At 42.0% G+C, this 15,177-nt stretch overlaps 2 protein-coding genes across 6 annotated transcripts; one reads left to right on the top strand and one right to left on the bottom strand.

The window, feature by feature from the left end:
- Positions 1–3,948: 3,948 nt before the first annotated feature.
- LOC306835317 (uncharacterized protein) lies at positions 3,949–5,318 on the bottom strand. The gene is made up of 2 exons (XM_079361786.1): positions 5,234–5,318; positions 3,949–5,129 (listed from the first exon to the last, which is right to left on the bottom strand). Exons 1-2 carry the CDS (start codon positions 5,288–5,290, stop codon positions 4,068–4,070), a joined length of 1,119 nt encoding a protein of 372 aa, XP_079217912.1. The 5' UTR covers positions 5,291–5,318; the 3' UTR covers positions 3,949–4,067.
- A 3,429-nt stretch (positions 5,319–8,747) lies between these two features.
- On the top strand, positions 8,748–14,695 carry trim55b (tripartite motif containing 55b). Of its 5 annotated transcripts, none has more exons than XM_079361357.1 (9): positions 8,748–8,837; positions 10,103–10,141; positions 10,621–10,790; positions 11,234–11,411; positions 12,050–12,145; positions 12,863–13,096; positions 13,216–13,238; positions 13,653–13,777; positions 13,858–14,695. In XM_079361357.1, exons 1-9 carry the CDS (start codon positions 8,814–8,816, stop codon positions 14,028–14,030), a joined length of 1,062 nt encoding a protein of 353 aa, XP_079217483.1. In that variant the 5' UTR covers positions 8,748–8,813; the 3' UTR covers positions 14,031–14,695. The 5 variants fall into 5 exon arrangements, with proteins under 5 accessions (XP_079217483.1, XP_079217485.1, XP_079217482.1 ...); XM_079361356.1 differs by lacking the exon at positions 8,748–8,837 and adding an exon at positions 9,454–9,806; XM_079361359.1 differs by lacking the exon at positions 10,103–10,141.
- The last annotated feature ends 482 nt before the right edge of the window (positions 14,696–15,177 follow it).

Raw genomic sequence — 15,177 nt, 5'->3', positions numbered from 1 at the left:
TGCTCAATGAAGGCTCTTGGCGTAAACACCTGGCTGCTGATGGTGAAATCCCCCTGCTTCACAACACTTTTAATCGCAGCGTTAAACAGCCAACAATGTGGACTGCACTTCTCATGGCTCCGAGGGTGTGAGAATTAAGCCCGGTTGAGAGGAGCACTTGCATGCTGAGCGCATCTCAGTTTCCCATGACTATGAGGTGCAGCAGCGCCTGTTAAAACAGACTGACGTCTCTTTTACGTCATTGTATGGGAGAGGATGTTACATAAAATTCCATAAGGGAATCTGGCTCTTTTATTTCATCTTTCTTATCATCAAGTGGCTGCATGTCAAATCTGAGGGTGCACACTGTATTATCACGCAAGTCCTCTATCTGTTACTCTACCTATGAATACACTGGCTTACATCATGTTAAAAACAAAAAGATTCTTTGTGTTAAAGTTAAACTACAGCCAAGTATGGTTATTGGGCTAACGTATAAAAAAAGTTAGAGTGACTGTAGCTGTGGTGTTGATGTGCATTTTTGTCCTCGTTTTCTTAGTGCATCACTGTGAGAATGGTTTGTAAGCTTTACAGAAAACATTCAAAACAAAAGACCTTAATGTTAGATACAAAATACTAGGTACTAATTTCTAGAGGCCAAAGCAAACTTTACTATAAAATGTCATTGGAATAAAAGCTTCTCTCATTTGATTTGTAGAAAACCAGAGTTAGATTCTTGGAGTGTGAAGACAATCTTGACTGATTTCCATTCTTATAATTAAGCAAATTGTTGCTGCTTCTGAAAGAAATCATTTCCTCAAAAGTTTATGAAAATGTAATTTAAGCAACTGACTAAAATATCAACTGATCCCATTTACTACTAAAGCTTTATTTTTAGAAATGTAACTTGAATGCCCGACTTCTTTTCTACATTAAAATCTTACTATTTTAAGGCAATAAAAAATGACGCTCATCTTTAAATATTCATCACAAACTAGTCCATGCAGGAAAAGAGTTTGCTCACACATCAATTCCATTTTACTGTTGAAATAAAGTACCATAACCAAAAAAGCCTTCTCTACACACTTCTTACAATTGTTCATTACAATCTTGATTTACTTTATCAGTTATTGTAGGTTATATTTCTACAGGATTACATTTGCAAAATAGTGGAACTTACTTTATTTCAGTATTTCCATCCCTAAACACGTCTCCAGTTATGTTTATAATTAACAGAATTTTATTTCAGCGGCCTTCCTCAAAAATTGAATTTGTCTGATCATGCTTGCAGGGGAAAAAAAATCCAACTAAAAGCAGTGACTACTTACCATCTGTATGAATACAATATGACTTCCACCGAACTGAAATATTCATACAGGAGAACAGATGGCACCCTTTGCACCGCATCTTTTTCTGGTCACATGTACACCTATATCTTGCTTACGAGCTTGTAGACCTTTACATGAAGGGTTTTCTGCAAGTGACTGTGTCACGCTTCCTGTTGTGTATTTTGTGGCTTTAACTGTACCTGCAGACCCTCTTTCAATCACATTTTTTTTTGTTTTTTCTACACCATACCATGTACCACCACAAAGTAAAATAAAGGAATAGAGTCGGAACATAACGCACTTTTCAAAGTGGCATCTTCTGTTCAGAACTTCACAGCATCGTCTGTCTGGCATTCAGACTGACCTTTCATTATTGAGACATTTTAGTGCTGCTCTTAATTTGTCAATCTTCAATCTCATTTCTACCAACAGGCACTGCAATATTAAGAGTCAGACAGTAATGGCTTAATAAAAAAAATAACTGTCTTCAATCACAAAGGCATAATTCAAAACATCCATCTGCTAATTTACCTCATTTGAATTCAATTTAGGAAGCAATCTTAATGGTGAGCATTTGAGCAGTCCTTTCTTGTTAATTAACATGTAGTAATAGTTTACAGACGCTCGATGAGTACTGAACAAAGTGGTGCTCTCAGCATCTCACAGCAAAGAGGAAACGCATGTTACTTATTAGTTTAGTTTATTAGTTTAGTTGTCAGGGGCCATGTACAAAAAAACATTAATCACACAAAGAAAAGATGCTTCGTACCAGATTATAGCAGTTTGCTAATTTCCATCTGCAGTCCCCAGGCATGTCAACACATACACACACAATACAATAAAACATAGAAAATCATCTCACAATACACATATGCTAAGACTCCACACAAAGGCTACATGTAAAATAATGTTTGCATCGTTAAAGTTCAAATGCTAAATATTAAGAGGAAACACATGCAAGAGAATAAAATCAATGAGAGCATGATTGGTTATTTATAATCTATTTCTTAATGTGTCCTGAGAACAGATGAAGGTTCATATGTGCTTTTAGTTCACGGGGTTTGTAGTTCCATTCTTTTATGGCTTTGTATGAAAAAGAGGACTGACCGAATGCTGATCCTCTCTTAGGGACTCTACACTTTATCAATTTATCATTCGACAATGTGTGATGTCATGTTTTTACAGATTAAAGTGTTTACAGTCACCAGCTTTATATGAAAGTGACAACTTTTTTTACTCTTATTTTGTATATGTCCTCAACTTTCAGGCGTTAACTTGGTACATGTTAATAGTGTCTGCTGTGATTCCTAAATGTAGTTTGTTGTCCCTGAAATCACAGACAAACATATGGACAAGGATAAATATGGACAAGTTAAGAGAAGATGGGCCTGGAAAATGAAAGTTGTTTAATTTTAGGGATATCAATTATCTCAAACAAATAATTCGCCCCCTATCTTGACTAATTTTTCTGAAAATTAATTTCAGTCATGAACACCCTGTACCTTGGGTTGAACAATTAGTGTGGATAACAAGGCAATAAAGAAATTTCTACCAACAAATGTCACATTAACAAACCAACAAAGATGGTGGGAAATAACTAAATTATATGTTGGGTAATGGAAAAAAAATGTTCTCCTTCGAGCCGGATTCGAACCAGCGACCTAAGGATTACCATGTACCCGCTACAGTCCTCCGCTCTACCAACTCCGCTAAAGCTGGGGAACAATAGACTGTATGGGGGGGGGAAGAAAGAGGAAAGAAGGGGAAGAAGGGGGAAGAAGAGGGAAGAAGAAAGAAGAGGAAAAGGAAGAAAATGAGGAAAAATTTGAAATAAATTAGAACTCTACATTGTCCTTCTGAGTCAAAAAGTTACTCCAAGTCATTCTTTTTTATTAAATTTCAGAAATTACCCAAAATTATTTGTTTTTCGTAAGGGGGAGAATAAGGAAGTTTGGATCTGAAGATCAGCGGTTCGAATCCTGCCTGGACCAAAATGATGCATGTTTTAAGTTGTTCATATGATAAAGTAATTTAAAATCAAAGCACTTATCCGTATCTAGTTTGAATTAAATCAATACTTCATTCTATTTAGCATTTATAATGTGTAAGAAAGTGATATTGTGTTTGTTTTTTTGTCAGAAGTAAAGTGGTATACAATTCAAATATTATAGGAATTGCAATATTATTATTCTATTACTGTGTCATACTGCTAGGCAATAAGTGAAATGAAAGAAATGTAGCAGAAACACACATTTATTGAAATATATACAAGTTTTATATACAAATTGAAAAATTGAATGAATTCTGAATGAGATAGAGTTTATCTCTTCTCTGCCCTTTTCTCCTTGATGTCGTAGAAGCTGGGGCAGCAGACGACATGCTGGTGGTGGTTGAAGCTGGGGCAGCAGACGACATGCTGGTGGTGGTTGAAGCTGGGGCAGCAGACGACATGCTGGTGGTGGTTGAAGCTGGGGCAGCAGACGACATGCTGGTGGTGGTTGAAGCTGGGGCAGCAGACGACATGCTGGTGGTGGTTGAAGCTGGGGCAGCAGACGACATGCTGGTGGTGGTTGAAGCTGGGACAGCAGACGACATGCTGGTGGTGGTTGAAGCTGGGGCAGCAGACGACATGCTGGTGGTGGTTGAAGCTGGGGCAGCAGACGACATGCTAGTGGTGGTAGAAGGCTGTGGTCTAGACTGGCTGAGAGTGGTTTGCTCCTGCAAGATGAGTGTGGGGTCAAAGCCAGAATGAGACAGAGTTTATCTCTTCTCTGCCCTTTTCTCCTTGATGTCCTCAAGCCACTGCTCCAGTGGCATCCCAGCAGTGGACGGACAATAAATGTAGCCACGGAATTGGCTGTGGCCACTTTCTTTATTTCTTGGCTGGTGGCACTTACTACATTTATTGTAATTAACAGTGCGGTTGTAGGGCCTCGGAGTAGGGGTTGGAGGGGGAAGAGGGCCAGCAGGGACGATAGGCCTGGCAGAGGGAACTTGAGGCACAGCGAAAAACAGGAATGGGCTTTGGGCAGGGGCTGGAATAACAGGGGCTGTAGCAGAGGCAGCTGCAAATAACTGTCTCTGAAAGGGCGCCTTTGGCCGGATGGGATGTTGACTGCTGTTCTTCCTCTTTGCCTGTCCTGCTGTACTAACAGGCAGATGATATGGATGCTGAGGGAGAAGCTGCTGAGGGGGAAGGGTAGGGCGCACAAGAGCTGGTGGCAGAGGCACAAGTGCTACAGGCAGAGGGGCAGGCAGGTTGACCCCCTGCAGAAGGACTGCACAATCCTGCCTCTTCAATCGGCTGTTGTGCCACTGGGTGAGGGTGGTCTGATTCACCTCATACAACTGAAGATTAGTGTCCTTCATCACTGTACCATTGTCCCGGACCAGCTGTCTTATTTTCCTATAATCTTCAAGGATCAGCGTCCATCTTGACAGGCTGCTGCCCTTTCTCAGCTTCTTGGGGCTCTTGTGAAGCTGACATAGTCTAATAAAGATGGCCTCTACCAGGCGACAACAGTCAGGCCACTGAGCAGGGGATCCAGCTGACCCAAGGACATAGCGCGTCATGCTGTCTGTTCCTGGTGTGAATTCGGCCTTTTTGGGTGACCTGAAATACCCCGTTTTTAGTTTTTCTTGGTGCCTCGCTGCATAGATCACCCGCTGCTGGTCATAGGGCAGAAGGTCTTGCCACAACCCCACAATGGTGCTGGTCTGCTGGTTGGTGAGCGTTAGGGCAGTCTGATTCCTCAGCCCCACCAAGAACTCTGCCAGGTTGTCAACATGCTCCATTCCTGGCATGTTGTGCTCATCAACCGCCTGGAAAATATTATAATATTAAAATATAATAATTCGGAAATTGGAAGGAAATCTAAGAAACAAATGTGATACAGAATGATGCAGTACATTACACAAACACTTACCAACAGTTGGTCAGGTGAAGCTGGAGTTGCACCTGATGCTGGGGCAGCAGACGACATGCTGGTGGTGGTTGAAGCTGGGACAGCAGACGACATGCTGGTGGTGGTTGAAGCTGGGGCAGCAGACGACATGCTGGTGGTGGTTGAAGCTGGGGCAGCAGACGACATGCTGGTGGTAGGAGCTGGGGCAGCAGACGACATGCTGGTGGTGGTTGAAGCTGGGGCAGCAGACGACATGCTGGTGGTAGGAGCTGGGGCAGCAGACGACATGCTGGTGGTGGTTGAAGCTGGGGCAGCAGACGACATGCTGGTGGTGGTTGAAGCTGGGGCAGCAGACGACATGCTGGTGGTGGTTGAAGCTGGGGCAGCAGACGACATGCTGGTGGTGGTTGAAGCTGGGGCAGCAGACGACATGCTGGTGGTGGTGGTTGAAGGCTGTGGTCTAGACTGGCTGAGAGTGGTTTGCTCCAGCAAGATGAGTGTGGGGTCAAAGCCAGCATCTTCAAAACCCTCATCCTCTGGTTCCTCCTCAACAGCCACATCCTCCAGCATTTGTTCCGTCTCCTCCGTGTCAGGATCAACATCCTGCATTGCCCTTCCTGTCTGGCGGTACAGGTAATCAATACCAATCAGCTCTCCTGGGAAGGAAAAGAGAATACAGAAGTATATAATTAAACAGATAAATCAAACAATTCTCAATTCATCATGATTTTTCTATTTTGATCTCATTGAGTACAAAAACATACTGTTCAAATTAAATTAAACAGAACCATAAATAGTCAAACACACTTTCATCATAGGACTACAAAGTCAGCACCCCAGCTCCTGCATACTGATCAGAGGGGACCTTAATCAATCATGTCTCTCTTTGTTCTTCCCCTATTCACACCTCTGCTGGAGACTCCTCCCTCCTTCCCTCGCTTCAAGGATCTGTTTACTGTCCCCTCTCTTAGATCCCCACCAGCAGCTTCAAAGAACAGCACCCCCCCCTCACAGCCCAGCTTCCTACTGTCACTACCAGCCAGGTACAAAGCGAACTCTCCAGACTCCGACCAGACCAGACAACATTAGCCCTATGATCATCACACATGTTAATTATGATGGGAAAGTTGCACACACCAGTATACACTGCAGGGGGTTGGAAGGAGGGGCCAAGTTTCCTTCCAAACACCTTGAGACTGTAGGTGTTGACACAGTGCACAAGGTCCCCTGAGTAGGTGAGGAGTGAAGGCGGTTTGACAGCCAGCGCTGCAGCACCACGGTCCTGATTCCACCTGTTCAGGCCTTCCAGGAGGTACAGCTGAAAATTCAGACTGTTGGCACTTGTTCCTTAAAATAAAAGCAATACATTTTTAATTAATACGGTGAGCACTGTGTACAACGCCAGGAGAAACATTTTATGCTAAATACTTTATGTCAAAGAGCTAGGTGACTGACCTGGAATGAACCTGGCCAGATGGCAGTGAAAGGACTCCAGAGATGTTGAGCCCCTGGCACACCTGTAGGTGGTCAGGCTGATGCCCTCCTTGGTGGATGATCCCGTCTCTGTGTAGAGAGGAACACCTGGCTCATCCTGGATGCACTTGACGTGCTTCCTCTGCTGCTCCCAGATGATGGGCATTCTTTCCCCATCTAGGAGTGGCACACCAAGGAAGTCACAGCCCTTCTCCCCCATCAGCTCATGCAGAAGGAGGTCAATCAGAGAGATGGTCTCCTTCTCTCCTCTTGTCCTTCTTCTGCAGTAGAGTGCCAGCTCACTCTTCTTGATGTTCTGGTTGACCATGTCGTCCGTGATGCCAGGAACACCCTCCCGTTTCAGCTGCTCCCTCTTGACCCGGCGCAGCAAGGCAACGTCTCCTGCATCCCACTCAAAGATGCAGCAGGACAGACGAGCCATGAAGATGGGGTAAAGGGGATGGGCATCTTTGGTGCATCCTGATGCCAGCCGGCGCATGAAGTGGTAGATGTCAAGCTTCACTACAACGTCTGGCCATCCACCAAATCTGGCCTTTAACTTTGTTTCCTCCCCATCCTGCTTACAACAACCACAGTCCACATACAGGAGCTTTGGAGGAGCCACAAACGTAATAACAGAATAAAGATTTACCATAGCCATAGTCAAAGAGGGCCTTTTAGGACTCTGCCCAGGTCCAGCTAATGCTGATGGTGAGGATGAAGGAGTGGCGCTTGAAGGGCCTTGTCCTTGAGCAGTGCCAATCATAGCAGTGACAGAGACTGAGCTGGACGGCTAAAGATGTATAAAAACATATGAAGTCATTTGAAAAAAACAACAAAACAACATAACTAGAATTTGATGTTAGTTTAAAAATACCTTAGTATTATGGAAACCGCAGCAACATGTCCGTGGCCCCCCAAAGAGAGATGCCTGTCCTCTGAGCTGCACTGGGCATTTCTCAATCTGTAATATTTCATGACAAAAAAAAAATCAAGTGCTTATTTAAAAAAAGGGGGGGAAAAGCCTTATCATGTGTGACTCTTATTGCTTTATACAACTATACCTTATCATAAAGTTGATGCCACTTTCTCTGGCGGGGAGCAGGCCTGTTTCCTGCATCCGAGGGCCAAACCCCTGAAGCAGCGAACCTCCGTAGACGTGACATCCACTCCTCGTCAGCCATAGCCCGGTGTTTTTTTGTTGCCATCCATAACCAAAAGAGATCAAAATTAATATCCGAAAATTGCGCCCACTGTCTGATTCCCGCTCATATTTTCTGTTATTCAGTCATGGCTAATATGAAATACAATTTCGCGCCTTCAACAAACAAACTCCACGCATCTTCTATCAATACATTTTTACGCATTAGCCTCGTTAAATAGGGCAATTCTATGATATATTGCGTTTTAAGATAAAGTGGCTCTCTGGACACCTGACGATACAACGAATGAATGAATGAATGAAAGAATGGCGATGGCACGGCAAAAATACGATAGAAACACAACTTCGGCTCTAACTAAGTCTTACAGCAACAGCTATTTTAGTGAATAAACACATACACTGTTTCAAGCAAGGTGCTCGGCCGCCTTTTTACAAGTTATGACGTTATTACACTGTCAGGTTAACGTTAAACTTGGATGACAAAGTTCGCTAACTAGCTAGCGATCTTTCCTGGAAACGTTTAGCCGAAGTAAGCACAACGAACGATCTAACTACGGAAAAAACAATAGTTTATGTGTGACAAGAATTTGAGGCATCTTACCTTGAGAGACAAAGTTCCGTGGATGAATGGAAATCTCCGGCGATGTACCTGCGTTATAAAGTGGGCGCGTTGATGGAGTAACTTTATGGGCGGGATGCCGAGGCAAGATTCTAGCTTGTGATTGGCTCGGAGCAAAAGATGGAATGCCAGCTTCTGATTGGCTCCGAGCGAAAGATGGAAAGCCAGCCCGGCGATTGGCTAACATTTTTGAAGAAAGATGGAAATGGGGCGACGCGATTGGCTTAGAATAATGAAGAAAGATGAGAACAGGAGAGCGTCGAAGGGAGATAGGCGACATATTGTATCTTGTTTATTTTATTTTTTAAGCATTTATTTATCAAAGCGTACGTGGTTAGCTTGAGGGGATGCGGGTTACGCGTCCGGTCCAGGTGTACATCGACTTTGATAAACGTGTTCCGGCTTTAACGAACCTAATTAAATATAGCCTTACACATACTTATAATATAAATCTATCTTTTGAGTTGATTTCGTTTTCGTACAATTACATCCTGGATTTATTCAGACGGTCGGGTTTGACTTAGAAACTTGTTCGGCTAGCTTAATTAAGTTAGCTAGCTCTTGTTTTGTCGGAGTCCCACGTGTCCATGGCTAAAACTTATTAGCTATAAAACTGTCCGTGCTTTTCGTTGTCCCAAAACGTATTAAACAAAACCACATAAAAGCATTATTTTTACTCAGAATACTTATTTGTTCATGTTTCGATGAGGAATTAGCTTAAACGAGATCGATATCCACATAGACATTTCCGAGTATTAATATTTAATAAATATATTCTTTCTCCAAACGTGCTTGCTAACAAGTGACGATATACAATACAGTCCGGCGATGTTTCAAATATTAATTTGACCACTTCCATAACTTAAATTATTTTAAATTTCAAAAAGATGCTAATTTGTCCTAGCTAGCATGTTGCAAAGACCGTCCAAAAAAAGTTTGCAAATCAATTTAACCAGATAACAAAACCTCACAATCCTTTTCTTTTTTTTCGTTGTTCTTGTTGGCCAGTATTGAACCATACCTGCCCATCTGCTAGATGTTAAACGTGACTAGTTTTAATTTGCATTACGTCATGCTAGAGGTCAGTAATGTATTAGTATGAACTATGAACAAATTTCCTTTGTTGTGCTTTAAATTCTAAGAACAGCTGATTATCCACAATTGCCTTATTAAAAGTTACATAAACCAAATCATTTCTGTTAGCCTAAAACACCCAGTAATGCAAAGTCTACAACTATCCCTTTAACATAAAACAATATAGCATACACTGTAGAGAGGCCCACCTCCTCATGCAGCTGTTCAGTTGCCTGCTGCTCTGCTCGTTTTCAAATATGGGCAAGGTAAAAATGGCAACCTTTGACGTGACAGCATGAGCTTCTAAAAACAGAAGTGACAGCAGTAAGATAGGAGCTCACACCCGCTAGGACAAGACAAGCAGGGCTAGCCTTCAGCATAGCTTTCAGAAAACGGACTATTTACCAGCTTGCGTGGCTTTATCTTTTGTTTTGCGTCTGTTGAATGTTTTGCTAAAAGCGTCTCTTAAAAAATGAATACTATGGACAACTTGGAGAAACAACTGATTTGTCCCATTTGCCTGGAAATGTTTACAAAGCCTGTGGTTATTCTACCCTGCCAGCACAACCTTTGCAGAAAATGTGCCAATGATGTTTTTCAGGTAATAAACTCAACACAATTATGTTTCAAGTATTAAATGGAGAGTTTGAAGAGACAATGTTGTTATGTATGTGCAGCTCCAGGCTAAACATACATGTCATTTGGCCCTTTGAAGCTTTATAAACAGGCCCTACATGTGTGATGTACTGAAGGCCAAACTAATAGCTTCAGGTGTGTATTCTTATATGTCACAAAGAGTTTACGACTCTTAGATTAGAACAAACTGCATTAATGAATATTTGAACTCAGAAAATATTAAAAACTTGAACTTAAGTGTAAAATTATATGTTCCACTTTAGGGTCAGAGCAATGTGATGTTTTCACAGGTTGCTCGTGTTATAATGGATCTGAATATGATAGGTAAACAGTACACAGCTGTTAGGTCAAACACTTTAACTCAAATAACTAACAAAGCTTATCTTATTATTATTAAATACTGTGACATCACAATACATGTGGATTTTTAATTGTGACTGACAGGCCTCAAATCCATATCTACCAACAAGAGGGGGCTCAGTGACGTCTGGGGGCCGTTTCCGATGCCCATCCTGCAGGCATGAGGTGGTTTTGGACAGACATGGCGTCTACGGGCTGCAGAGGAACCTGCTGGTTGAGAATATCATTGATATGTTTAAGCAGGAGTCGAGCAGGTGAGACCAATCGGTTGTTTGTTCAGTTGTATTAAAAGTGTCACCGCTGCTGATTGTTGTGGCCTCAGAGTCAAAGGCCTGAGGAGTCGAGTGTATGGTCAAAAGGCTTGTATGAAATAACATCACAGTGTCATTATTTAAAATTACAAATTTAAGTGGAAGAGGATTGACAGTGTTAATAAAAGTATTTTTTTTCCAAATTAGATATCATCAGAAATCAAACAAATAGCTATGCACCTGCCCCCTCTTAAGTTTAATGTTGATGTATTGATTCAAGTGTACACACTCTATGTGCATGTCCTGGCAAGACGGATGGCTGATCAATAAACAAGTGGGATGTGTACCTGTGACATTATCAAACTGACATGACATGTCACATCAATATGCACCGAAACACAGAGCCTTGACTGGAAGATCAGCTGTTTTCCTTTACACCTCAACAGCAGCAAACCAGCTCCTGAGAGGAAGGAAGAGACACCCATGTGTGATGTTCATGAGGATGAGAAGATTAATATTTACTGTGTGACCCACGGTGTGCCAACATGTTCCATGTGTAAGGTATTTGGAGCTCATAAAGACTGTGAGGTGGCACCCATCACCAGCATCTTCCAGACTAAGAAGGTGAGGCCTATAGATAGATAGATAGATAGATAGATAGATAGATAGATAGATAGATAGATAGATAGATAATGTGTAATAGTTGTAACAGTCATGTTTTGATGTTTCGCTGCATGGATGCCGTCCGTTCCTTATCAGTGTGGCCAATGGGTCACTATTCATATCTCGTTTTTATGTCATCTGTGTATCCCGTGGTGAGTGGTTGCTCAATGACCAGATTACCTCAAATGTAATTTAAAAAAGTTGCAGAAGCATTATTTTGTTTTAGGTTGGTGGGTCTCAGAGATTACTTTTGGAAGTGATCCTTGGTTGGACTCCAGCCATCAGCCCTTTCTCGCGTATCATTGTCAATCTTTATTCCAAATATTTCTTGTCCATCTACAGATGTCCTTTCAAATAAAAGCAAAAAGCAAAAAAAATATTCTCTTTAAAAAGAGTCTGCTTTATTTTAACATCCAAAACCGTCTACATGCAAGATAACTTCTACTAAAAGAACTACTAGAATGAAAAATTGAAGTTTGTTAAGTGTTTACATCAAGGCTACATTTAGTTTTCTACATTAACATGTATCATAACTTTGTTCCGGATTTAAATCATAGTTGGTCTCAGGTATTTACTCAGCCGTGTTCCTTGTTCCCCAGACGGAGCTGAGTGACGGGATCGCCATGATGGTTGGTAACAATGACAGGATGCAGGGCATCATCAGTCAGCTGGAGGAAGCCTGTCGTGCCATAGAGGTCAGTGTTCAAATGCTGCAGCTACTGGCGGCTTATTCTTCCAGCAAGCCCTGCTCTGTGCACACAAATGCACCTGCACTCACCTGCATAGATGTTCAAACAATTGTAATATGTCCTTGTAGCTTCCACATGTATTGCTTTCATCCCTCTGTAAGATCTAAACGCAGAAGTGGAGAGAGGAAAATATATGTTTAGATGCCTCTTTCTTTCTCTCTGTTCACACATTCTGAGAGTGTGATCTTCTCCATAAGCTTTGTAGGACATTAAAAACAAACATTGTAGTAGACAGAGGGAGAAAAGGGTTTGTCTGTTGATCCCATTCCATCGTCAGGCAGTAGAGAGGAAGCTGGAGTGGCTCCAGGTCCCGTGGTGTCACCCTCAGTGTTGTCACACAGGACAAACATGCAGATGAGCTTCCTTGCCCTTCCTACACATATGGTGCCACCAGAAGAGCGGAACACAAGAGGACACGAACATTTGTAGTTCATAGTATTTACATGACCTTACACAGATAGAAAGAAACAAAATATCTCGTAATTTTCTTTTGGACAAATCTTTGCTTTTGAATATTCTTTACTCTGTTCAACCTGGAGTTGCATTTACATAATTTTCCCACCTACGTTGGTGTTAAAAGGTGAATATGGCAGCCCTTTCAGAATGCATAATCTATTCCTGTGTGATTGAATGTGCCTCTGCTGCTTATTCATTCATGTTTAGGAGAATGGTCGGAGGCAGAAGACTATTGTATGCGAGAAATTCGACCAGCTGTACTCTGTCCTGGAGGAGAAGAAGAAGGAGATGAGTCAGAAGGTGACGGCCGAACAGGAAGAGAAGTTGAACTATATCCGGGGTCTGACCAGGCAGTATGGAGACCACCTGGAGGAGAGCTGTAAGGTCGTGGAGAAGGGGATCCAGACTATGGAGGAGCCAGAAATGGCGTTATTCCTGGAGGTCAGAGTCAATAACAAACTGCATTGGAGATTCTAGCACTAACTCACTGTTAACAAAGGTTCCAACAAAAAAAAGTTTTATTTATAAGGTCAATCAAAATGTGCTCTTTGTCTTTTCAGAACACAAAGCCTCTCCTCAAAAAGTGAGTACACATTTTCATGCATGTAAACGGACAGCTTTGAGGTACAAAGATGAGGCTTTGCAATTTTAATGTGAAAATGTTTTCCGACTTTACACCCTTTGAGCGGTTGCTGGATACGCCCCATTTTTAGTTTCATTTTCTTGTTCGTATTCTTTGTAAATGATTTCGCAAACAAATGCACACCTGCACCTACGGATTAAAACACACACCTTGTGAAGCATGGTCACACTTTTCTCTGTCGGAGCTTCAAATACAAGTCCGGACGATGTGGCTAATGTACATTTTTAGACTGAGCCATCTGATGAAATAGTTTGTGGGATGTGTTAAACACCCCTAACTGATGATACCTTGTTTATGAGGTGTCACATGAGATTTCTCCCCCATTAAAATGCAAAATGTCACCTTCGTTCGCAGGATCGCAGAAGCATCGAGTATAGCACATTTAGACAAAGTTGAGCGTGGCTATGAGAAAATGGATCACTACAATTGTGACTTCAAGAAAGAGGGAAAGGCCCTGCGCAGCATCGACTTCATCCAAGGTGATGGATATCTGTATGTGGTGGAATCCTCACGTTTGTTGTGAGCTTGACATTTATTCCCTTTCCCATTCTTTCCAAAGACGAGGATGATGAGGACGAAGAAGATGAGGATGGAGAAGCAGATGCTGAAGAAGGAGAGGGGGCGCAGACTGTTTTGGGAGGCAGTGTTGATGCATCCGCCTCCGACCAACCTTCTGTCCCCCAGCAGACAAACTCGTCCTCTAGCACAGCCAAGAGCGCAGCCTCAACCTAGCTGTCAGCCGACCTCCCTGACTGAACCATAACCAGGAGCAGGATGAGTTTTGCTCTGACTAAATGTTGATTTCAGGTCAGTTGTGATACGTTTGCTCCCCAGATTGGGGAACACTGAGACAGATTTAGATCTATGCCGAAGGGAAAGTTTGACTTGCTGAGGTAGATCTAAAGAAAGAGACGAAAGTTTCATTTCCCTTCTGCCTCTGTATTGAGATAGTGTTAGTTTGCATCACTGCATACTGAAGGATCTTTTTTCTCTGGTAACGTATCAATTTTGTTGTTTGAATCTTTTTATTTTTTTCAGCACATTGTAAGGTGTAACAGTGTCGAAACCTTATTTCCAGAACAAAGACATGTTAATGCATTTTTTTTTATGTCGCTGACCTTTTACCTTTTACAATATACTGCGTCATTAGAGATCATTTCAAGGTTTTCCCGCCTGTCATATACGTTTCTACAACCACTATAACATAATGAGAAGGGTAGCAGAGTACCAAACTATGACTGTGACATTTCAGATATTCATACATGCATAAGCCTGTATTATGTGTGCTGTTCTTTGTTGTTAAACACAGGCATATTTTCCTATTGTAGTAAAAACACCACATTTGCCCCATTATGTTTAAGCATATAACGTGTCATTAAAGCTGAATTGTGCAAACATGTAAGAGGTTTTTTGTTGTGTAAATGAAATTGATTATTAGTCTGTAGTTTCAGTGTTATACCAGGTGTGTCGCTGTACTTTGGACTGAACTACTAATGAAAGACATTTGGTGTTAGTGTGGTGAGTGTTTCCGCATGGGCAAAGGATGGAGACTTTGCTTTGCACCCTCCCTTTAGCTTTTCTGGACAATGTGTTTTTGTTTTGTTGTTTTCCTTGTGTCAAAGGAAATCCATTTGCTATTTTTATAGCTTGTTCAGATATTTTGGAGATATCTTTTTCTACAGCATGGTGTTGATTCATTTCTTGCCCACAACCAGCTTCACTTATCAGACCTCAGCGTTCCAAGTGCTGCCAGTAATCCATCAGCCACCTTGCAATAGTCTAACCTTGCTGTGACTCCACTATTGTAGTAGTCCCCCAATGAGTACCTACCATCTAATTACTGCACAGGAGAGCAGAATCCTTTACAAATGGGCTCAAA

Source organism: Symphodus melops (assembly GCF_947650265.1).
Source record: "Symphodus melops genome assembly, chromosome: 14".
NCBI classification, from domain to species: Eukaryota; Metazoa; Chordata; class Actinopteri; order Labriformes; family Labridae; genus Symphodus; species Symphodus melops.
The sequence above is the reverse complement of the archived record's forward strand: the minus strand, read 5'-3'. Positions and strand labels throughout refer to the sequence as shown.